Source organism: Peromyscus maniculatus, chromosome 1, assembly GCF_049852395.1.
Source record: "Peromyscus maniculatus bairdii isolate BWxNUB_F1_BW_parent chromosome 1, HU_Pman_BW_mat_3.1, whole genome shotgun sequence".
Classification (NCBI taxonomy): Eukaryota; Metazoa; Chordata; class Mammalia; order Rodentia; family Cricetidae; genus Peromyscus; species Peromyscus maniculatus.
Genome location: NC_134852.1, coordinates 140,878,446 through 140,903,585, shown reverse-complemented (window position 1 = coordinate 140,903,585; position 25,140 = coordinate 140,878,446). Strand labels below are relative to the sequence as shown.

The 25,140-nt window shown below is 38.9% G+C and overlaps 1 protein-coding gene across 8 annotated transcripts in view; it reads left to right on the top strand.

The window, feature by feature from the left end:
• Ate1 (arginyltransferase 1) overlaps nt 1-25,140 on the top strand; it is a 133,063-nt gene that overhangs the window by 55,913 nt on the left and 52,010 nt on the right. For all 8 annotated transcript variants that reach the window (XM_006976985.4, XM_006976984.4, XM_076553666.1 and 5 more), the window contains 2 exons: nt 8,561-8,742; nt 12,070-12,169. In XM_006976985.4, coding sequence (XP_006977047.1) covers nt 8,561-8,742; nt 12,070-12,169 — 282 coding nt within the window. The remainder of the gene's footprint in view (nt 1-8,560; nt 8,743-12,069; nt 12,170-25,140) is intronic.

The following is a 25,140-nucleotide window of genomic DNA, read 5'->3' as shown; positions in this document are numbered from 1 at the left end:
CTTCTTTTATCCTTATTAAGAAAACAGTGACTTGTTTTTCTTTTAGTAAAGTAATTTCTTTTTCATAAAGAAAACTGGGCAGCTAGAAGTCTTTTGAGAACTGTTTGTTACATACAGGCATTGTGGCCAATAGGAGAATTCATAAATACAAATGCCATTACTTCTTGAACATCCCTTTACACTTGTTGAACTGGCAAAGATGAGCATGCTTACATGACCCAGTGATGCAGTAGTTATTTAGAGTATATCAGTAAGAAGAAAGGGGATGTGAACTATATGCTTATTAGTGATTTATTTTTTATTATTACTTACTGTGGGTTTCCAATGAGGGCCCATTTTGTTTCTTGATCTATATTTAAAATTTAAAATTATTAAAGGTTTAAGAATTTGTTTAAGCTGAAACAAAATATAATACTTAAAATATCAGTTGTTTAATACCAGAAATTATTAGGGAATTGCAAATCAAAACACCATGAAGTATCACTTGGTACCCAGTAGGTTAACTTTGAACAAAAACTAAGAAATAGTGTTGGTGTGGGTGTGGAGAGGTTGCAGCCTTTGTGTGTTATTGGCAGACATATAAAATGGTGTAGTTACAGTGGAGGAACCTTCTTTAAAAACTAAATTGAGCCGGGCAGTGGTGGCTCACGCTTTTAATCCCAGTACTCGGGAGGCAGAGGCAGGCGGATCTCTGTGAGTTCGAGGCCAGCCTGGGCTACCAAGTAAGTTCCAGGAAAGGCGCAAAGCTACACAGAGAAACCCTGTCTTGAAAAACCAAAAAAAAAAAAAAAAACAAACAAAACAAAACAAAAATAAATTGAGCTCAGTGTGTGGTGTACATTTTTGGCCTAAGCACTCTGGAGGCAAGGACAGGTGGATCTCTGTGAGTTTGAGGCCAGCCTAGTTTTCAGAACAGCCAGGGCCACATAAAGGCTGTTTTTAAAAATAAACAACAAACTCAAAACAAAACCAAAAAAATGACCTGTGCTTGTAGCAGTTCCATAGGAAAGAAGGGCAAGTGTAGCAGTGATTGTAGCAGCTGTTCATAGCAGCCACAAGGTAGATCAACCAGGTGTCCATTGATACATGAATGACTAGGAAAGTTACACTGACATACACAATACTGTTCACCTTTCAAAAAGAGGGCAGTTCTCACACATTGGAGGGAACTCAAAGACACGCAGATCATAAAAGGACAAATACTGTAATATTCTCTTTACGGAGGCACTTATCATAGATCATCAAGACATGCCACTTTAATCACTTTTCTACTTAAAAACATTTAAAATGGTATATTTTATGTGTATTTTACTGTAATTAAAACAATAGTTTAAAATAATTAAACATGCCAGTATTATAGTCCAGTTTAGTTGAATACAAATTTACATTTAAAACATTTTAAGCATTCTATATGACTAATGTTAATGTGATCCACTTTACTTTTTGAGACAGTCTCTCACTTGGCCTAGAATGTGCATGGTAAGCTAGCCTGGCTAGCCAGTGAGCCCCAGGGCCTAGCTCTACCCCAAAGCCTGGGATTATAACCCTATGCCATCATGCCTGGCTTTTCCGTGTGGACCCGGGCATGTAACTTAGGTCCTCATGCTTGTATAGCGAACCCTCTTGGTACCTGCATTGCTCCGGCCCAATGCTAACTACTTTGATGCAAACTAAGGTGTAGTTTTCGAAGTTCAGTTAAACTGTTCTCATTAGAAATAAAGCCATAGCCGGGTAGTGGTAGCGCACATCTCTAATCCCAGCACTCACGAGGCAGAGGCATGTGGATCTCTGTGAGTTGGAGGCCAGCCTGGTCTATATAGTGAGCTAGAAACAAAGAAATCTGTATTCTATTTAAATCCAGTGATATTGCTTACAAATTTGAGAAGATACTACTTTTTCCTTAAACTAAGAATTTCATGCCAGTTGATTTTTTCCAGAGTCACCGTAATTATGTGTATTTGGATTCTTACAATTTGTTTCTAAGCTGTTAGTTTCTATAAGGAGTTTGTTTTCTGTGAATTTGAAAACTTTGATTTATTACCTGCTTATCTCAATAAATCAGTTTCACAGAGCACATACTTGAGTATAATTTGATATCACCTGTAAGTGGGAACTATTTTACATAGAAATAGAAGGAAAAGCTTTTCTGGTTATGGACAGACATGTAGAAAACTTTTTGTTCTGTAACTAGCCATACATCAAACAGAGTGGTTTCAGGTCACAAAGAACTGTTTTTTTAATTGATTAAACTTACAAGTACACAAGTAAAAATACTAAAAACCCAGGTTCTCCATTTTCAGTTGTTCGAAAAGGAGAATAATTCTTCATCACCCATCCAACATGACATCAGATCCAACTCTTGGTTCAATAGTGAGAATTCAGTCCTGGTCCTGGAAATGGAAACACAGACCCAGGAAAGAGGAGGACATGAAGCAAAGAATGAGCGGTGATAGATAGCACTGCATGGGAACCACCTTGGGGGTGTAAGAACAAGTATGCTTGGCTGAGCGCTTCTCATGTGTCCTCCATCCAGTGAGCTCACTCAAGCTTCTCCGGAGATGACCTCTAGGGCTCTTAATTGTAATTTTTAAAAAGATAAAAAAATAGTGTTCTCACCTAGACAGTGTAAATACATGTCTAATTTAACCGACTTGTTATTTGATACAAAACCAGTAAACATTAAAACTGATTCAAAGATCATTTGCAGATATAATTTAATGAAATAAAAGATTGAGATTAGATTGCTAGATAGATTATAACAGCTACTAATTATCATATAGAGTGGTATACTAACATTTGGAATTACTCATTCCCTTCTAAGAACTCTGCAGGTTGACCTCTGTCCCTACAGAGTTGTAAAATAAGATACTCACAAGAAAACCAAATGTAGATTTTTGTGTCCTAGAGGATCCATTTGGGAGAGGTGGTTTGGGGCTGCTTTGGAAGGGAGGGGAACTCAGGTTCTGTTCTCTGAAGTCTTTCTCCTTCCCCATCCTTACCCTCTTTTGAAAATACTCTCAACTGACTTCCTCTTTGCTAGCAGAGTTTGTTTGGAGCATCACTGAGGCACAGGAAGGCAGGTGGGTGAGGAGACAGGTGTACTTTGTTAGAATAAATAAGCACCCATTTGGGGAACAGTTTGGCTGGAAGTGAGAATTGGCCTATTAATATTCATGTCACCTCTCCATGGAGCTTTGGAAATGGATACACACTGCATAGCTCATTAATCACTAAAGTTAGGCCATCTTTCCCCTGAATTCAAGGTGAATTTTCTTTTGTATAGCAGAGGGGAGCTTTATTATTTTTTCCTGTTATCAGCTAAATCCTTGAAATGGAGAAAACTTGTGAAAATTTTCTGATTAATTCCTTTACAGATCCTAAACTGCAAACTGCAAACTTGGAAAGAAACATTAAGTATTGCTAAACCCCTCACTGACTGATTTATGAGCAAATTAAAGGTAGCTGCTGTATACATGACTTTGCTTTTAAGTGACCTAACTGTAATTCTGTAAACACTGGCTTTGGGAATGTGCCATTCAGAGTGAGCAAAAACTGGCCTAAGCTTGCTTGTTGGTCTTTTTATTTGTATCTTACCTTTGTTTCTTAAAACTTAAATAGAAGGAAAGCACCGGTATGAATCCTGTTTACTTTTTTAAATTTTGTACCTTATAGTTTATAGGCTCCTCCTCATATTTTGAAGATACAGGATGTGGTCCATGCATTGATGCATGTGTCAGAGGGTCCTCAAGACCAGTGCTGTTTTCATAGTGCCTTCCTGACTCTCACTCTCATGAGTGTACAGTCTGTTTTCCAGAGGATCCATGATGACAGCAGAGGCTGACATGAGCATCAGGTGATCGTCTAATACAGATTTGTAAAAACAAATCCAGAACTATGCAACTTTCCAAATATATTGTTTTTTGATTTTGGAGAGTGCAGTGTTTTATGTTTTCTTTTTTGTTGTTGTTTTTAACCACAGAATGAATCAAATATATTGAATTTATTGTTAATTTTAAATGAATTATTAGATCTATTTCTTAAATTTCACTTTTGTTTTCTAATTGATAAATACCTGTATATGTATTCCATTAGACATGAACTCTTGGGTGTTCTCTCTACTTATCTGAATATAAGGGGGTTTGAGGTCATGAAGTTTGAGACCTATCAATTTACATGATGAATTTTGGCTTTAAGGCAAATAAATAGCTATATATCAATGAAGTGGGATTTCAAGTCAGTAAGCACTGGTGACTTGGGGTACTTCTCTAGCAAGGGCTCCTGAGCTTCCTGGGAAAAAAAGCGGGGGTGGGGGGTGGGAAGGACTATTCTAAGACTTAGCTCTTTCTGACCCGGTTGACATGATGGTGGAAGAGGAGAGTATTATCTAAACTTTTATTTTTTTTTTTACTTTTTCTTTTCTTTTATTTTACAATACCATTCAGTTCTACATAACAGCCACAGATTCTCTTCCTGTCCCCCTCCCCTTCCCCCCAGCCCACCCCCCATTCCCACCTCCTCCAGGGCAAATCCTCCCCTGAGGACTGAGATCGACCTGATAGAGTCAGTCCAGGCAGGTCCAGTCCCTTCCTCCCAGACTGAGGCAAGCGTCCCTGCATAAGCCCCAGGTTTCAAACAGCCAACTCATGCAATGAGCCCAGGACCCGGTCCCACCGCCCAGATGCCTCCTAAACAGATCAAGCCAATCAACTGTCTCACCTATTCAGAGGGCCTGATCCAGTTGGGGGCCCCTCAGCCTTTGGTTCATAGTTCATGTGTTTCCATTCGTTTGGCTATTTGTCCCTGTGCTTCATCCAACCTTGGTTTCAACAATTCTCGCTCATATAAACCCTCCTCTTTCTCGCTAATTATCTAAACTTTTGATGTTGTGACAGGATGATGTCATCTACAGAGTTCATACTAGAGAAACATGCAATTGAATGACAAAAACAAACAAAACAACTGACCTCCCTTATGCATATCTATGTTCCCTTGACTCAGGGCAGAGTATCTATGTAAATTTGGTATTTTTCTGCATGAAAGATTTCCCTCTGTTCTTTTATTGTTTTTCAACGATACATAGTAGTATGGATGCACAGGTTATAGATCACTTTTGTTTTGTTGCTTTAAATAGTCCGGCAATGAATTGGCTCTTTCAGTTAACTCCCATGCCTCGTTGAGTGCGGATCAGTTGTTTGAGTACTACCTCTCTGACACTGAGATCCAGTAAGCTCATTTTGTGTAGTTCCTGCCCAGTCCTAAAGTCAACCACCTCTCCTCCTAGCACTGGTTCCTTTGGTTGCAGAAAATGTACCAAGATCTTGGCAGTACAGTGTGCTCATTTCTCTTGAGGTGTTTCTTTCAGGCCCTCTCAGCTGACAGAAAAAGAAATGTGTGTGTATAGTAACTCATGAGTGTGTACATACTTATAGTATGCACATTTCTGTGTGTAACCATCTGTGTTTACAGTGAGCCAAGCGTTGAGTTCTCACATTTCCAACTAAAATCCATCATCACTTGAATCACTCTAATCACAGCAGTGAGAACCTTACCATATGCTGTCTGTTTGCTTGTTTGTTACACATATAGCAGTGTCAGAACTGCTAACCTGTCCTCACATGGGAAGCAGTTTTATGAGAGTACAGTATTTATATGCACGTCCTTTTGTTCATCCATTAGACCCCTTTCATTTCCATATTTACTTATTTCACTTTTTTTCTCTGTCCAGCTCTTTTCGTAAGACTGTTCCATACATTTATACCATAGTTATATTTATTGTTAAAGTCTCTATGTTTTCACAAGACCTTCTAAATGATTTGCAACATTTTTCATAATTACATTTACTCTTTTATTTAAAGTGCTGAGTTTTAGCTGGGCGGTGGGTGCTCACACCTTTGATCCCAACACTTGGGAGGCAGAGGCAGACAGATCTCTGTAAGTTTGAAACCAGCCTGTTCTACAGAGTGAGTTCCAGGACAGCCAAGGCTACAGAGAGAAACCATGTCTTGGAAAACCAAAATAAACAAACAAATAAATAATAGAGTGCTTACTTTTGATAAAAATGGCATAGTATAGTGTCTTTGCGGTTATAATGTCATACTGAACAGTCTGATCACCTAAAGGACCTGTGTTTCATCTATTAATCCCTAGTCTAGACTTCTCAAACTCCTCATAATATGAAATAAACTGTGCATACTTTTGCCTTTTTTTTTTTTTTTAAACTTTTGCCTGTTATACAGTATAATTGTAACTATATAGGATGCAGACTTTCAGACTGGCATTTTTTACTTAGCAATATGCATTTTAAGTGCGTGCTCTTTCTCTCTCTTTCACCCTCTCCCCCCTTTTCCTCTCTCTCTCTCTCTCTCTCTCTCTCTCTCTCTCTCTCGTGTGTGTGTGTGTGTGTGTGTGTGTGTGTGTGTGTGTGTGTGTGTGTGTATTTCCTTTGTTAATCAATAACAATACATTATATGGATGAACCAGTTTATCCATTTATGTATTGAAGGATGTCTGGGTTGCACTGGTTTTGGCCAGTTAGGAATAAATGTATAAACATCTTGTGAGGTTATTGTCTTTAGGTAAGTTTTCAAACCAAATGGATAAGTACAGAGTGTGATTGCTGCTTTTTTATGCTCAGAGTATGTTTAGTGTTGTAAGAAGTCCCTGAAGTGCCTATAACTGTTTTGCCTTCCCAACATCAGAGAATGACTTCCTCTTGCCCTGTATCTCTCCTGATGTTTGATGTCCAGCCAGTGTGGTATGGTATTCTGATATGTAGGACTGCTTCATGTTCCTTGTGTATATCTGTGGTGATTGTGAGCATTGTCCCTTGTGATTAGATGCTGTCTTTCCGGTAAAGCATGTGTTCAGATCTTTTGTCCATTTTTAATTTGGTTGTTTAGTTTCTTATGGTTGAATCTTAAGGCTTTGCACATTTTATTAAGTATGTCCTGTAATATATGTCCTGTGGTGTGACTTTGTTTTCTTAACAACATTTCTTACAGAGCAGAAGTTTTAAATGAATTTAATAAAGTGCATACAATTTTTTTTCCACATATTTTGTTTTTGATGCTATATCTGAAACCTCATTAACAAAGCCATTATCACCCAGATTTTCTCTCCCAAATGCCTTTGTCTAGAAGTTTTCTAGTACTGAATTTTGACATTTGGGTCTGTGATCCACTTTAAGCTCACTATAATGAAAGGTGTAAGGTTTGTCTTGGTGCTTGGTTTACATGTGGATGTCCAACTGTTGAGCACTGTTGTTTGTGGAGACTTACCTTTCTCTATTGAATTGCCTTTACTCTTTGTTCAAGGTTACTGTGTTTGTTGGATTTGTTTAGTCTGGTTTGTCTATTTTTGTTCTGTGAAGACAATCACAGTGTCTTCATTCCTCAGTAGAGTTGGGTGTCCTGAGCCTTTGCCTCTCATGTCCAACTTCGGAATGAATTTATCGATGCTCATAAAACAGCTTGTTGCAGTTTTGATTGGGATTGTACTGTCTGGGCATCAACTTGAAAATAACAGGCATTATAACAGTTTTGATCGAGAAAATGTGTTGTTTCATTTATTTGGGTCATCTATGATTCCCTTTATAGATGTTTTGTACTTTTTTGTATATAGATTCTGTGCATATAAGCTTTAAACTTAGCTTTTTTTTTGCATTGTGTTTAAAGTTTTATATTCTAGTCATCATTATAAAGAAAAAGAATTTCACATCTTAACTTCATTCTAGGCTTTGCTATAATTACTTATTAGTTACAGTTTTTTTTTTTGTTCTTTGGGATTTTTTACGGTCATGTCATCTATAAAGAAAGACAGTTGATTTTTCTGTTCTTGTTCACTCTGAATTAATCCCCCCATCTCTTTTCTCCTCCTCGTCTTCCCTCCCCCGTCTTCCTCCTCTCCTTCCTTTCTTTCTTCCCTTCCTACCCCGTCTCCCTCAGGACTTGCACATGGGGCAAGCACCCTACCACTGGTCTACTTCCACAGCTCCCTTCAGTCCCTTCCTCTGCCTTACTATATTAGCTGGGATTTCAAATCTGATACTGAATAGAGTCAGCTGAGTTCACAATTGTAAGTGGGGAAGGACAGGAAACCACCTGGTTTCTTGATGTTAACTGTGCTGTTAGCAGTGGTTTCTGTGTGTTATTAAAGAGCTCAAGAAATCTCTTCCCTGTCACTTGTTAGCAGATTTGGTCAGCTGTTGAAATGTGTCATGTATTTCCTGCACTGATTAATGTATCACATTATTTTCTTTTTGTAGTCCTGTGGAGGAGGTGGATCACATTAATTGCCTTCCTGTCTTTCTTTTCCCTCCTTCTTTCATTCTTTTCCTCTCCTTCCTGTTCTCTTCATTCCTTCTTCTTCCCTCATTCTTGTTTATCCTTCCCTTTAAAAAAAAAATGATTTTTTTCATGCCAAAGCACTCTTGATCGGAAGGTGGTCACAACAAAGCCAACATTAAAATTTATTAACCTGAACAAGATTACTAAGATTAAGAGGTCTTTTTAATGTAAAGAATATGCTCCCTGTTGATGTTTCTGTGCTTGCTTTTCCATAGGCAGAGCACCCTGCTAATGGACCGGAGTGCGGTTATGGCTCCTTTCACCAGCAGTACTGGCTCGATGGGAAGATCATTGCTGTGGGTGTGATAGACATCCTCCCATACTGTGTGTCTTCAGTGTATCTGTACTATGATCCTGATTATTCATTTCTGTCTTTGGGTGTCTATTCAGCATTAAGGTAAGACGGCTTTGTACAGTTGTAATTAGTTTCATGGAGGTTCAGTTAATTACTCAATTTGTTTATATTTCATTATGTAATAGGAATCTATTTTTGATAGTATGTTATAATAATCTGCTGCTACAGTAGTCCTGAAAAACAAAAGCAAACCAGTTTCCAAACCTCCTTCTTTTAGTTGTACTGCACACATATATAGGGAAGCAGGGATAAGAACAGAAACAAATATTGGAGAGAAGAGACTCCCACCGAAACCTTCTCACCATTAAAGACATTTGTGCTGTGTGATGCGTATCTGCAGCTATGGCCACAAATGGGAAATCATTTTCTAACAAGGGTCACAGATACCAGCAGACAGTCAGGAACTTCCCACTGTGGACAGCCACATGCTTCATGACACTGTTGCCGTCAGTAGCAGAGCAAATATGTAAGTGGTCTCCTAAGACTGCCTGATGACACCATACCTTCTTAGTCTGTAGATACATACACACCTATATTTTCATAAAACCATGTGAGTGTCTGATGATATGACTGTCAGAATGGGGCCCTTTCCTTAAACAACTAGTTTCTTCAGCGCATGCACATTCCTTCCTTCCTTCACATCACATTAGCTGTATCTTTAACTAACACTCAGAGAATATATATGCTAGGATAACAATATAGATAATGTTACATTTATGGAGCATAAAGAATTCTGACAGGGGAGCTTAGAAAATATATATATGAAACAATAATCATCTCCAGACATGTGCTTTCTTTTTGAAAAATATATTTATTATTATTTTGTGTGTATGATGGGGGTGGAAGGAATGGACATATCATGGCCTTTTTAGAGTCATTTCTATCCTAGCACCTTTATATGAGTCCTGGAGATGAAGATCTGGACATCAGGCTTACCCAGAAAGCATTTTACTTGCTAAGCCATCTCACAGGAGTCCACAATGATTTCTTATACTCTAGAATGTATAGAAACATTAACAGCTAGAAAGTTAACATCAAGCATTGGCATCATTTCTAAAGCTGTTGCTTTTTTGAGAAAGGTTTCTGTTATTCTCCCCCGCAACCATCTCCCCCACCACCATGTGTGTGTGTATGTTTGTGTGTGTGTGTGTGTGTACGCACACATGTTATATGCAAATTCCTGTAGAGGCCAGAAGAGGGCCAGCAGGATTCCCTGGAGCTGGAGTTACAGGTGGCTGTTAACAGCTAGATGTGGGTGCTGGCAACTGAATTCCTGTCCTCTGAAAGAGCAAGAAGTGCTTTTAAGTGCTGAGCTACATCTCTAACCTCCTAAAACTGTTACTTTTAAATATTAATATAAATTTCCCATTTGTGGCCATAGCTGCAGATACGCATCACACAGCACAAATGTCTTTAATGGTGAGAAGGTTTCGGTGGGAGTCTCTTCTCTCCAATATTTGTTTCTGTTCTTATCCCTGCTTCCCTATATATGTGTGCAGTACAACTAAAAGGAGGAGGTTTGGAAACTGGTTTGCGTAGCTTGAGTCTCTTTTTTTCCCTCTGTGTTTTTCTCACTGTGTTCCCTAGTATTTGTGTCTTATAGTCACATTCTTACACCATTATGAAGTGTACTGCCAGATTATCTTAGTTTTTGTATATGTATTATTTTCCTGAATTATCAAAGTAGACACCTTGATGTTTTTTTAAAATTATCTATTTGAATTTTACAAATTGGGCTGATAATCATTTTTTGCCTATGTCTCAGTGCCCATCTTGACATTTTCTGCCTGACTTTTCTCTTAATGCATCAATAACAAACTTACAATTATGCAGTGTTTGTAACTGATGTCTGACAATCCTTTTTCCTATGTGTTTAATTGTGCTTTATATAAAATAATTTAAAGGCTAGAATATCTTAGATAGAGGTTTTAAGAGGTGGTCAGATTCAGGCTGCATTTTGGAGATAGATCCCATTAATTTGTTGGAGCATCAGACATGGGTGTGAAGAAATGGTTGAGGATGGCTCATGGATTTGAGTCAGTAGTGGTGCAGTAATCCAAAACAGGCAGGTCCAATAAAACAAGTGCCACTGTGGCTAGCCAGGCTGTGGTCAAGAGCTACTGAGTGTGGGTGGGTATGGGGGGTTCTTGGATTTGCTTGAATGTTTCCTCAGTTTGAATAGTAACATTTATTCTGTTATAGAAACATTTTATTTTTGGATATTCTTTGAAAGATTTAAATTTGTACTGGAAAAATGAACAGAGTAGTCCTTTAAACATGGACTTTCTCAACTGAATAAGGTGGCATATGCCTGCAATCTCAGCACTCAGGAAGCTGAGCTAGGAGGAAGAGAGTTTGAGGCCAGTCTGGGCTATGTAGCAAGTTCTGGGATAGGCTACACTACATAAAAAAGCCTTTCTAACAGAACAAAACAAAACCTCTTGAATTTTATGTATCTACTATTGCTGCTATTAAAAAGAAGAGAAAAAAAAAACAGGGAAGAAAACTCTCAAGACAAAACCAACATTCTTCTTCCTTTAGAAATGTAAATTTATTAAAACTCATATGCAGCTTGCCTATTCAGCTGGACAAGCAGGGGAAATTTTGTGTCAAGATTTATCTTAATATGAATTAGAACCACTTCACACACAAGCATTTCAGTGAAGATTCAGCTTCTGTGTTTCAGCAGCCCTCGTCCCTGCTAGTCAATAGAAAAGCATGGAGGGAGAATGTGATATTGTCCCTCTCATTTTAGGGAAACTGTATATAAACGGTGTTCCTAGCTACACAGTAAGTTGTGAATCAGATATAGTCTAAAGGGTTGTGTGAAAATGCATATATAATTTTTCCTGATGTGTATCGTATTGGCTATTAAGTTTTAAAAAATTAGTTGTGCTGTTAAAACAGCCCAGATTCCTTGAATATTCTAGAGCATATTGAGTATTATAGATAGCTCTGTTTTCATGTTATGTTGGCTATAGGTCAGCTCTTTTGCCCAATAAAGTATAAAATTTGAACTTAGATGTATTTCTTCAAAATAATTTAGAAATTTTGGGGGCCTCTCTTTAGAAATAATTATCCTGAATTTCAAAAATCATTTTTCTTGCCAGGCATGGTGGTGCATGCCTTTAATCCCAGCACTAGGGAAAGGGAGATGAATCTCTGAGTTTGAAGCCAGCCTGGACTTGTGAGTTCCAGGACAGTCAGGGCTACACAGAGAAACCCTGTCTTGAAAATAAACACACAAATCATTTTTCTTTTAAGAATTGGGTATTTTGATACTTTCCATTAGATTTTATTGAATTACATAGATTTTTGAAAATTGAAACCAGAATTAACTGTACTTTTTTTGTTGTTGTTTTTTGGCAGAGAAATTGCTTTTACTAGACAACTGCATGAGAAAACATCGCAGCTCAGCTATTACTATATGGGTTTCTACATTCATTCCTGTCCCAAGATGAGATACAAGGTAATGTCAGCTTCATGCCTGTGCCTGTTTTCACTACAGAACATAAATTTTCAGTGAAATGTGCATCTTGGGGCAGAGGATCTGGAGTGTGTAGAGGCAGGAACGGGTTATTATGGAGACTTTTTGCTTGTTTGTAAGTTCTTTCTGAAGTGAGAGTCACAGCCTTCTTGTGCTGACAGGGATCTCTTGCATTAGTGTGCAGTTTAAGTACATTTTGCAATTTCCTTTTAAAAAACAGTTGTCAGAGTCTCTACTGAAGGCTGTTGATATTTCCTAAGTGCTGGTACAGAACTGCAGAGGAGCAGACTTCTGCCACTGTGACTGGAACTTCTGTCTGCTTCACTGTGTGGTGTTTACCTCTGAGATGTGTGGAGATGGGGGTGTTCTCACTCTTAAAATATGTAATGCAGGTGATGCTGGGGGAGTTTTAGCATAAAACTGGGTCATAGAGTGGTTGAGAGATGGCCTACGAGAATGTGGGGTTTTCTTCCAGAGTGGAGGAGGAAGGAAGGAGGGGCTCAAATGAAGAGTAGGTGTGATAGAGATGCACAGAGTTCAGGGAGAGACCCTTGTAAGTAAGGGGTCAGAGTGCCAAACCCGTGAGGTCTTCATAGGACAAAGAACAGCTAGACACATAAAAGACCTGTCCTGGCTAAAAGTAGGATTTGTTTGTTTTTAACAAAGTGAAACAGCTTATAAACATGCAAAAATAAAAACTGTTCACTGGGATCCCTGTGTGCCCACTCCCCTGCTGTTATTCATCTATCTTCTCTTACCTGTTCTTTTACTCCACCCCCACCTTCCTCTCCTCTTGAATTATTTTGGAACATAATAAGGATATCCCTTTTTTGGAAGACAGGGTCTAATATAGCCATAGCTGGCCTGGAATTTGGTATATAAACCAGGCTGGCCTCAAACTCTGATCTGCCTGCCTCTGCCTCCCAAGTGCTGGGATTAAAGATGTGAGCTACCATATCAGCTGTATCTTTTTTTAAACTGAAGAGTCCAGGACTGCTTTTTCTCTGCCCCTTCTTGTATTTTGAGGTACTGGTAGTTCAAGACCTTGCACATGCTAAGTAAGTGTCCATTAGTTTTACCTGGGCCTTGTATATGTAAATGTTTTAGTGGGTATTTCTAAAGCATAAAAACACTTTGAAAATGATTACAATCTTATTATAACACCTGAAGAGTATTGACAGTGTTTTTTTTTTTATTTTACTTTATTTTAATTTTATTTTATGTGCATTAGTGTTTTGCCTACATGTAGGTCTGTGTCAGGGTGCCAGATCACCTGGAACTGGAGTTATAGACAGTTATGAACTGCCATGTGGGTGCTGGGAATTGAACCCTGTTGCTCGAAATCTAAATGGTCTTATAATAAAACCCCGAAGCCAGATATTGGGGTAAATGCAGAAAGATCAGAGAGACAAAGGAACAAGCCACTAGAGAAACTTCTCACCACTACTGAATCCTCAGGCTGAATGGAAGGTGAGATTCTATCTCCATGAATCCTCTGACTGAAAGTGTCTGAGTCCTCAGCCAAAAAAGCTCCTGCCAAAAAGGCTTTAGTTCCTGTCTCCTCACACCTTATATACCTTTCTCTGCCTAACCATATCACTTCCTTCCTAGTGTGGGAATTAATGGTGTGTGTGCTTCCCAAATACTGGTAGTAAAAGCATGAGATCTCAAGTGCTGGGATTAAAGGTGTGTGACTCCCAAGTACTGGGATTAAAGGTGTGTGCCACCGCTACCTGGCTCTCTTTTTCTCCTAGACTGAATCTCATGTAGTCCAGGTTGGCTTTGAACTTAGAGATCCAGATGGATCTCTGCCTCCCAAGTGCTAAGATTAAAGTCTGTGCCACCACTGCCTGGCCTCTATGTTTAATCTAGTGCTGGCTCTGTCCTCCGATCTTCAGGTAATTTTACTAGGGTACAACAAAAAGTTATCACAAACTCAGTCCTTTGGAAGAGCAGCCAGTGCTCTTAACCTCTGAACCAACTCTCCAGCCCTGACAGTGTTTCTAAATATCTTCTGATATCTGGTATAGTCGGTGGTCCTACTTTCTTGTTTTATAATCTGTTTCACCATCAATTTATTTGACTTAGGACCCAAACAAGGGTCATATATTCGTTTAATTTATATACCTTAAATCTCTTTAATCTATAAGTTTGTTCTTTCACCTTTTTTCCTTCCTGTCCTTTGTAAGAGTAATTCACTGGATTTAGTAATTGTGATTATGACTGCAAAGCTTTGAGGTTGAGTATTGAGGTAGCTTGGTTCCATTGTCAGCATTCATGGTCTCTAGAAGTGTGACTAGCTACATTCAGTTTTCTCAGCTGTCATTTCTCTGTTTAGGAATCACTTTCTCCTGCAGTCTGTACTGGATGCTAAAACTAGATTTGAAATAAAAGTAAAATATTAAAAGAAACCCCAAACCAAACTGTAGATGTAACCAACCGTCTTATTAAATAAGAAACACAGAAACAATGTAAAAGAGAGAGCCGAGAAGTCAGAGCTCAGAGCTAAAATCTCACCCTTCCTCCTGCTGTCCCAGCTTCTCGAAAAGAGACCTACTTCCTGTCGGTTCGTTTTTTTATAGTATGTTGTTCTGCCTTCTCATTGGTTGTAAACCCAAACACATGACTGCCTCGTCACTGTCTGAATGTACAGCCCCCTAGGTCTTAAAGGCATATGTCTCTAATGCTGACTGTATCCCTGAACACACAGAGATCTTATGGGATTAAAGGCGTGTGTCACCACCGCCACACTCTTGCTATGGCTCTAATAGCTCTGACCCTGAACACACAGATATCTATGGGATTAAAGGCGTGTGCCACCACCGCCACACTCTTGCTATGGCTCTAATAGCTCTGACCCCCAGACAACTTTATTTATTAACATACAATCAAAATAATAATTCAGTACAATTAGAATACCACCACACCAAACTCTAAATTATCATTTTTTTTAATTGAGCTAAGGTAACGTGAAGACTAGTTTTTACACATGGGAATTTCTTCCTGGCATTTTTGGTATGTTTTTGAAATCATAAATCCTGAGCGAAGTCTTTTGAAAAGTCAGGAAATTGGGGTAAGTATGTAATTCTTCCATAAAAGTTAAAGCTGAAAAACAACATTAAAATGTTACTGGTTTGAGAGCCAGGCATGGTGGTGTATGGCTTCAATCCCAGCACTTGGGATCTCTGTGAGTTCGAGGCCAGCCTGCTCTACAGAGCATGTACCAGCCAGGGCTACATAAAGAAACTATGTCTTGAAAAATCAAACAAACAAAACAAACAAAACAAAATGAACAATTGTTACATGTCTAGAGACATCTGAGGGAGCTGAGAGCTGATAGGACATTGAAGGAATTATGGTGGAGGAAGCTGTGGGGTCTGATCAGAGAGTCTTGCGTATGGTTGCTGTTTTTAAAGTAGGGCATGGAGCTGTTTGTTGTTAACAGTCTCAATTTAGTGGTATAACTATAATGAGAATTTTAAAATGTGTAGAGCTAGTTAGGTGTGATGATACACATCTGTAATCCCAGTACTTGGGAGCTCAAGGCAAGAAAAATACTATAAGTTTGAGGCCAGCCTGGGCTACACAGTGAATATGTTCCAGGCCATCTAGGGCTACATAGCAAGATAATGCCTCAAAAGACAAAATAAAGAAAAATGAGGACCGGGGAGAGAGTTCAGCAGATAAAGACACTTAACTCTCTCATGCTGTCTTAGAGTTCAGTCCTTAGTACCCACATAGTAGAAGGAAAGAACATGCTCCTGCAAGTTGTCCTCTGACCTCCACACGCACACCATGGCGAATGTGTGTGCGCGCGCACACACACACACATATACACACACACACATATACACACACACAAGTCCTCTGACCTCACACCATGGCAAATGTGTGCACATACATATATACACACAAGTTGTCCTCTGACCTCCACACTCACACGTGGCAAATGTGTGCATACATATATACACAAGTTGCCCTCTGACCTCCACATGCATACCACACGCATGCCATGGCAAATGTGTATACACACGCACACACATACACACAGTAGATAAAAAGTATTTTAAAAAAAAGAAAGAAAAGTGTATATACCAAGTCTCTGATTAATGTTCCAAGAAGTAATAAGTTTGAGAAGCAAATAACTTAATAAATTGGCAACTTGAGTTTGTGATTCTTTGTAGTACTGCTGATCTACTAATAGTTATCATAATTGTAGCTAGAGTTTTCCTGCCTGGCCCACAGTCAGGACAAATCTCTCTCACCCGCCAGTCCCAGAGCCGCTCAGACCCAACCAAGTAAACACAGAGACTTATATTGCTTACAAACTGTATGGCCGTGGCAGGCTTCTTGCTAACTGTTCTTATAGCTTAAATTAATCCATTTCCATAAATCTATATCTTGCCATGTGGCTTATGGCTTACCAGTGTCTTCACATGCTGCTTGTTATGGCAGCGGCTGGCAGTGACTCCTTCCACCTTCCTGTTCTTTCTTTTCACCTCTCTGTTAGTCCTGCCTATACTTCCTGCCTGGCCACTGGCCAATCAGTGTTTTATTTATTGACCAATCAGAGTAATTTGGCATACAGACCATCCCACAGCACATAATAGTACCAAAGGAGGTTTGCTGGCAGTTTCCATTATTTCAATATTTGTAAATAGTATTAAACTAAGTATTTGTTACTTGTTAAATGCGTTTAAAGGTATCTGTAATGGTGAGTGAAAATGTAACTTGGAGTTCTAGGAATTTTCCATCTCCATAGCCTCCAAATCAGTATCTTTAGAATTTGGACACATCATCAAAACTGTAAAATACAACAGATGACGAGAGGATGACTTGGAAATCAAAAAACCTTTGACTTTTTGTCCAGTTAATATGTGTCCTCATTTTATCTTCTAGGGAGAGATGTTTTGCCATGAAATTATATCGTTAGTGACTTTGTAGATCTCCGTGAAATGATAGAATTTTTAATATTAATTTATTTTGTAAAGCCAGCATTTGCCTGGAATCACTGTTTTTGAGCACTTGGGTTTTCAATAACATACTGCTTTTAATTGTTATATTGTTTCTTAAGGGCTGGGGTGATTGCTCAGTGGGTAAAGCTCTTGCTGCATAAGCATGAGGGCTTGACTTTGGTACCCCAGCTCCTATGTAAAGAGCTAGATGTGGTGTCTACACATGTTACACATGTCTGTAACCCAGTGCTGGAGCACAGGATAGAGAGATGGGGTTTGCTGGTAGCCAGTCTAGCCAGACCAGTGAGCTCCAGGTTCAAAGAGAGACTGCATCTCAGAAAATAAGGTAGAGATAGAGGAAAGCACTCGAATTAAACTCTGTCCCCTACACAGCCATACACTAAGGAAATTTAGGGCTTTTATGTATTTACAAGGCAGTGCATAAAGCATTACCAAGTGCCCTTAACTATGCTTGAAGATACATTAGCGCTTCATCTGGATTTTTTTGTACAGATTTGTACAAATTAAGTTAACAGCCTTGACTATATATATTTGTTATATAAAATATATTACATGTACAAAAGTAGGTCTGATATTGACAAAACAGCTTATTTTACCTGTGTTGTATTATTGAGTAAGAAACTGTAATAAAGTCATGCTTAAATGATGATTCTTTCTTTTCCATGTAGAGATGACTGGAGGTTCTCATTATCACTGCCTTTTCCATGCCCATCAGAGCTAGTGTCCACTTGCCTTCCCTATATGAGACTGGCCTGGTGACTGACTTTCACTGGCTAATGGATACCATAAAAATGATTGATTAGGATTTCTGGGCTATAGTCTTAGAGGGCTGTCATTTTTCACTCCTGTCTTTGAAGCCAGGTGTCATGTAAAAGATCCAACTGCTCGACTGTAAAGAGAGTCCTGAAGCCGTCTTGGATATTTTAGTGCAATTGGGTGATTAAATCCAAGAGACCAGCAGCAAAAGCACCAACTGAGCTCCAGTCTGCTCAGAGTCCTCAGTAATTCATAAATTACTGTTTTAGGCTGCTGAGTGTTGCGGTCGTTTGCTACTCAGCAGTAGATGACAGAAGCATGGTGTGGATATGGAAGTCATACTTCATCCTGTGTTGATTGTGCAAGCTCATGTCCTAGAATGAACTGATCTGGGCAGTTGTTATAGTGGCTCAAAGTGAGAGGTTTTACAGAGCCACTGAATTTCTCTGTGGATATACAGAAATGCTGTGAGCATTGTAAGAGTTCATCTTAGGAGGTTTTTATAGAATACTCTTATTGAGCCTTCAAATTGTCTTCCTGTGTCAACAGATTTTGCTTTTGTTTGAGTTGCTAATGATGACCACTCAAGATAAAATCACCATGTTTTTATTTTCATAGTTATATAAACAACGCATGTTACAGTAAGTTCTCCTCTCTGCTTACAGTTTCTCAGTTTACAACATTTAGATTACCTAAGATGGTTTTGGTTAAAGATTTATTTTTAATGTGTTTTACTTACATGTATGTCTGTGCACCACTTGTGTGCCTGATGCATGAGGAGGCCAGAGAGCACATTGGATCTCCTGGAACAGGAGTTACAGACAGTTGTGAGTTGCCATGTGGGTGCTGGGAATCGAACCTAGGTCTTCTGGTGCTTTTAACCACTGACTCATCTCAGTAGCCCCTATATTTTATTTTTAATGGTGCCATTGATATAAATGTGTTTTTGTGTTCATAGGTTTATCTATGTAACTTCTAGTGTTACGGAGTAAGCCTTTACTAAAAAACAAATTATTTCAGATTTGTTCAGATTTTTACTTTGTGCATAGTGAACCTTATTTATTTATTTATCTCTGTCTTCTTTCTTTCTTTCTTTCTTTCTTTCTTTTTTTCTTTCTTTCTTTCTTTCTTTCTTTCTTTCTTTCTTTCTTTCTTTCTTTCTTTCTTTCTTTCTTTCTTTCTTTCTTTCCTTCCTTCCTTCCTTCCTTCCTTCCTTCCTTCCTTCCTTCCTTCCTTCCTTCCTTCCTTCCTTCCTTCCTTCTTTCCTTCTTTCTCTCTTTCTTTTCTTTCTCTCCCTTCCTTCCTTCCTTCCTTCCTTCCTTCCTTCCTTCCTTCCTTCCTTCCTTCCTTCCTTCCTTCCTTCCTTCCTCCCTCCCTCCCTCCCTCCCTCCCTCCCTCCCTCCCCCCTCCCTCCCTTCCCCCCTCCTTCCCTTCCTCCCTTCCTTTTCCATCTTTGGTGTGTTATTTTCTCAAATTTCTATATTAATTCACATCTCAATATTTAATCCTTATCTGTCTATACACTTTTTCTTTTCTATATGTGCTACAAAGGATCTTTTTTTTACTTAAAATTTTATTTTGCTAAAACTTACAAAGCATTTCCAATGCTTTCCAAATGTTCACTATTTACATATAAAGCTTACTTTATATTCTCCTTTTTACCTGCTTCAATACATTTAAAAACTAACTACTTAATTACTTTTGAAAGTAGAAATTGGAGTTTACTGAAGTGTTGTTAGGTGTAATTTAAAATACTTTGCTCCCATGTTATCGCTCAGTGCCACTGAGAGGCTGTTGTGTATTCTGAAAGGGGTGTTTTGATGAAGTCCTTTAAGCAGACCTGTATGCAGGCCAGAGTAAACAGTGATTTCAAGCAGTCTGCTCTGGTGTCATGACATGGCCAGACATCAGTGGAAACATCAGAAAGGGTTCTGAAATAGCAGAAAAGAAACAAAGAGCTAATTCATCTTTGAGCAATCCTTACACTGAATGCCTCAGCTGGACTGTGGGCATACAGAACCTCTGGAATTCTGTAGGACTTTACCCACAAGAAGGCTTTTGGCATTACTGGTACAAAAGTACCTATAAAAATGTTAATTGGCATCAGCAGAGCTGTGTTAGCAAAATCGTGTGCTACTGAAACCCCTGAGCTTCAAAGTTTCTTGACCAAACAGACCAGCAAATGTTATTTTACTATAGTCTAGCAGCCCAGGGTCTTGCATGTGGGTACATGTGGTAGTGACTTTCCTATTGCTGAGCTGAAAGGAATACAAATGATCTCATCAGTTACCCACAGCACAGAACAAAATACTGGATTCTTTTGATTCAGCATCTGTTTTCTTGATGTCAACTGTCCAATGGATTAGACATAGTCAGTAAAATAAACCACCACAGAATAATTTTAGTAAGCGATTTTGATGCCTCCTAGAGGCAGTGGGAGGTAAGAGAATCTGCTCTCATCACCAAATAATGTTTCTAAAATTGTCTCAAGCAAAGACATGTGGCACATTGGAACCAAAAGTAGTTCCTTGAGGGTCATCTGTTCTAAGCTTCTCATTACATATGAGAAAATTAAAGTAAAGGTGGTTGACTTTCCCAGTGTTTGCATTAACTCACATTTAATTTTAGTGACATAAAGGAGCATCTAAACTAAAGAATTAGATTCAGGGGCTGGAGAGATTAGAGTTAAGGACCTGAGCATGGTTCCCCAGCATTCACATACAACCACCTGTAACTCCGCTCAAAGGAATGAGTGCCCTTTCTGGCCTCCTCAGACCAGATAAATGCACACATTCAAAAATAAAGATAGATTGTTGTCAAAAAGAATTGGAGTTCATATAAATAGTATTATTTAATCACATTTTTTATAAATTGTGTATATGTGTGTGTATATATATGTATGTATGTATGTTTTTTATTTTGAAATATCCTAGCTGGGTGGTGGTGATGCACGCCTTTAATCCTAGCACTCGTGAGGCAGAGGCAGATGCACCTCTGTGAGTTCAATTCCATCCTTGTCTACAGAGAGAGTTCCAGGACTGATTCCAAAGCTACATAGAGAAACCCTATCTTGAAAAACAAAAAACAAAATTCCTAAAATGCTTAAGTTGCTTATTTAGTTTTAAATTTCTTACAATTGTTTGTGTGAGTGCGCATGCATGTTAGAGCACATGAGAGATCAGAGAACAACTTCTAGAAGTTTGTTCTCTCTTTCTTTCATGGGGATTTTAAGGCCAGGATCCAGGTTGTCAGGCCTTGTAACCTGTCTTTACCCACTGAGCCATCTTGTTGGCCCTTGATTACTTATTAAAGTTAAATATTAACTGAGGGAAAATTAGTCCTTTTAACCACAGGCCATATTATTAATCTTTATCCTTTTATCATCTCTTTGCAGTGAAATAGAATGTTTAAGGGTAGTGCATAATTCTTAACCGTTGAAAAGAAATCAGTAATGTGGAACCTTGGAAAAATACTAGTACCTGAACTTTATCCTGACCTAGTAAAGAAGAGTGCTTGCTTTCCTCTCTGTAATCCAGTCCCTGGCAACCAGTCACTTTTTCCTTTGCCCCAAAACTTCCTGCCTCTGCACTTCTCACTCTCCCTTGCATTAGAAATGGCTTTCTCTCCTGTGCCAGGGCGGTGCTTTCCTTCTAAACTCAACTCATGCCACCAGAAAACCACCCTGTTTCTTCCCTGTCCCATTCCTAGCAATCCTGTTCTTGTTAAAGCTAGAAGTACATCTCTGCTTCTCAGAATTCAAGTTTAAGTTTGTTACCTGGAGCTCCCTTGAGCCCTGTCTTAGAGATACCTGCTTTGTCCATGTTTATGGAGGACCTGCTCTGTGCAAAAGATCATGATAGATGTCAGGGCAAAGGAAGATGACCAGATAGGTCCTGCTTGTTCCTCCTCAGGCATCTTATCAGTGTGGTCACTCGGGTTCGGCAAATTTATTGGCAGATTGAAAGTAGTCAGAAGGATTTTTTTTTTTTTTTTTGCATTCATTGTGTAGGAAAGGTAGATGAGTGTCTGTGAAAATAAAACTTAGAAGTGAAAGGCAGCCGTGAGTACTGCAGGCAGACAAAGCAGGCGGTTCTAATGGAAATAGGAAATTTTCGGAGTCTCAACTCGAGTATAGCTTGTATTTTCTGTGACTTGTTTTTACTTCTACTTCTACTTTATCAGTTTTTTATTTTTGGCGAGACAGTGTAGCCCTGGGTAGCCCTGGCTGGCCTGTAACTTGCTATTTAGACAAATAGACTGGTTTTCAATTAAAAAAAAAATTTTGCCTGCCTCTGCTTCTTCAGTGCTGGGATTAAAAGTGAGCATCACTGTGCCCTGCCTATAGTTAATTTTGTTCAAAGAAGACTTGTTATTGGAGTGTTATACATACATACATACATACATACATATATATACACACACATATATAAAACACACACACAACACACACTTATTCAGAAAATGCATCAGTCTTAAGGATCTAACTTAATACACTTTGACATGGCAAACATCTAGGTGGAACCTAAAATAAGAAACAGTACGGCTAGCACATAAGGCTCCACTGATTACTACACCTCTTCCAAAGATTACCACCTCTTTCTGACCTTATTCTAGTTTAGCCTGTTTCTATACTTTATGTAAATGGAAGAATATGTAATATTTTGAATGGCTTTTATGCAAACATTGTGTCTGTGAGATTTATCCATCTGGTTGTGTGTAATGGAAGGTTGTCTTCAATAGGTGAGTAGTAGTATATTTAATGAATATATTGTATTTCATATTTCCTTTCTGTGGTGGATAGACTGCTTCTCTTTTTTGACGAACGCAAGTGCAGCTGTGAACATTGACTTACATGTCTTTGATGACTGTCTCTATGTATTCTAGTGTGTATAGACCAAGATTACCAGGTCACAAGATATGTATATACGTGTTTATTAAATACTGCCTAGTTTTTTGAAGAGGCTATACAAATTTATAACCCTATTCCCAACATTCTTTCAATATATGTATAGTGTATAATGTTGTCATTTCATCTTTCATTTTGCTGTGTCTGGTCAATGTTGAACACCTTGTTATATGATTGTTGGCTTTTTGTCATATGCCCAGGTTTTATGCCCACTTATCAGTAGGGTGGCTTTTCTTAGTTATTTGTAGGTATTCTTTTCTTTTCTTCTTCTTCTTTTTTTTTTTTAATTCTTCTTTCATACAATACATCCCAACCTCAGTCTCCCCTCCCTCCACGGTTCTTCCATTTCCTTTCAGAAAAAAAGCAGGCTTCTTGGTGATATCAGTCAAACTGATATCTTATTACAAGATGCAATAAGACCAGGCATAAACCGTCATATCAAGACTGGATGAGGCAACCTAGTAGGAGGAAAAGGGCCCTAAGAGCAGGCAGAAGAGTCAGAGACACTCCCCCCTTTCACTATTGGGAGTCTCACAAACACCCCAAACTAACCAACCAAACCACAGCATGTATGCAGAGGACCTGGAGCAGACCCATGCAGGCTCCATGATTGCTTCTTCAGTGTCTGTGAGACTCTATGAGCCCTGCTTAGTTGATTCTGTGGACCATGTTCTCCTGGTGTCCTCAACACCTTTGACTTCTACATTCCTTCCTCCTCCCCCTCCCCCTTTCTCCCTGAGTGCCACCTAATGTTTGACTGTGGGTTTCTGCATCTGTTCCTATCAACTTCTGGAGGAAGCCTCCCTGATGATGATCGGGCTAGGCACCCATCTATGAGTCTAGGAGAGTATCATTAGGAATCATTTCATTGATTTTTTTTTTTTTTTTGGTCATTTGTGTTTGGTTTTACCCTAGGTCTCTGAGCCATCCAACTTCTGGTTCTTGGCCATCCAGGCAGTGTCTGGCACGGGCTCACTCCTGTGGCTTGGGCCTTAAGTTAGACCAGTAATTGGCTGGCCATTCTCACAAGCTCTGAAACACCATTGCCACAGCATATCTTACAGGCAGGTCAGGTATGAGTTGAAGGTTTTGTGGCTGCGTTGGTGTCCCAATCCCACTACTGGGAGTCTTGCCAGGTTATCAAAGATGGCCAGTTCAGACTCTATCCTCCATTACTAGGAGTCCTAGCTAGGATCACACTCATTAGTTCCAGGAGGTTTCCACTGTACTAGGTTTCCACACCACTCCCTAATGTCCCCCTATTCCTTCCAATTGTCTCTCCCTCCATCCCTCCATCCTTCCCTTTTTCCCTCCTTCCCTCCATCCCTCCATCCCTCCTTCCCTCCTTCCTTCCTTCCTTCCCTTCCCCCCTGATCTCTCTTGTTCCCATGTCTACCTGCCCACAGTCCACTTGGAAAATTTATTCTATTTCCCCTTCCTTGGGACATGAGATTACTGTGTTCCTCCTAGAGCTCTCTTTGTTATTTAGCCTCTTTGGCTGTGTGGATTGTAGTGTGATTATCCTTTACTTAAATAATATCCACTTACAAATGAGTACACATCATGTTTGCCTTTCTGAGTCTGGGTTGCCTCACTCAGGATGATTTTTTTCTAGTTCCTTCCATTTGCCTGCAAATTTCATGATGCCATTTTTTTTCTAACAACTGAGTAATACTCCATCGTGTATCTACATTTTCTTTATCCATTCTTTGGTTGAGGGACATCTGGGTTGTTACCAGTTTCTGGTGTAGGTATTCTTTATACATCATGGATAAGAATCATTTGTTGGATAAATGCTGTATGGATTTACAACATTTACTCATTGCTTGCTTTTCCTTTCTCTTTATTGTATATTTTAAGGAGCAGAATTTCTTAATCCTAATGTTTATCAGTTTTGCCCCATTTTGAAAGTTGCTACTTTTGTGTCTGTGTTAGGATATTTTTGCCTTCCCTATTGCCATGGAAATGCCTTATGTAGTACAGCCTGTTTTTTATGGTTCTTGCTTCTGAATCGTGTTTTTGAAAGACCATCTGTGACCTACATATTAAAATAATGGTGGTATCTAAATTTATTGATTTAGAGGTATCCATTATATTAGGTGACAACATACAACAGCATCATTGTATGATGCCATGTATAATAAACATGGCATGTCTGTTTCCATTTTTTGTTTTAAAAATTAAAAACAAAGTCCAAAACAAAACAAAAATTTAAAAAACACAAGTGATTTATTTCTGAAATTTCTGGAGTCTGGGATGTCTGTGATCCAGGCACTGGTAGTTTCTGTGTCTGGTGAGAGCTGTTCTCTCTGCTT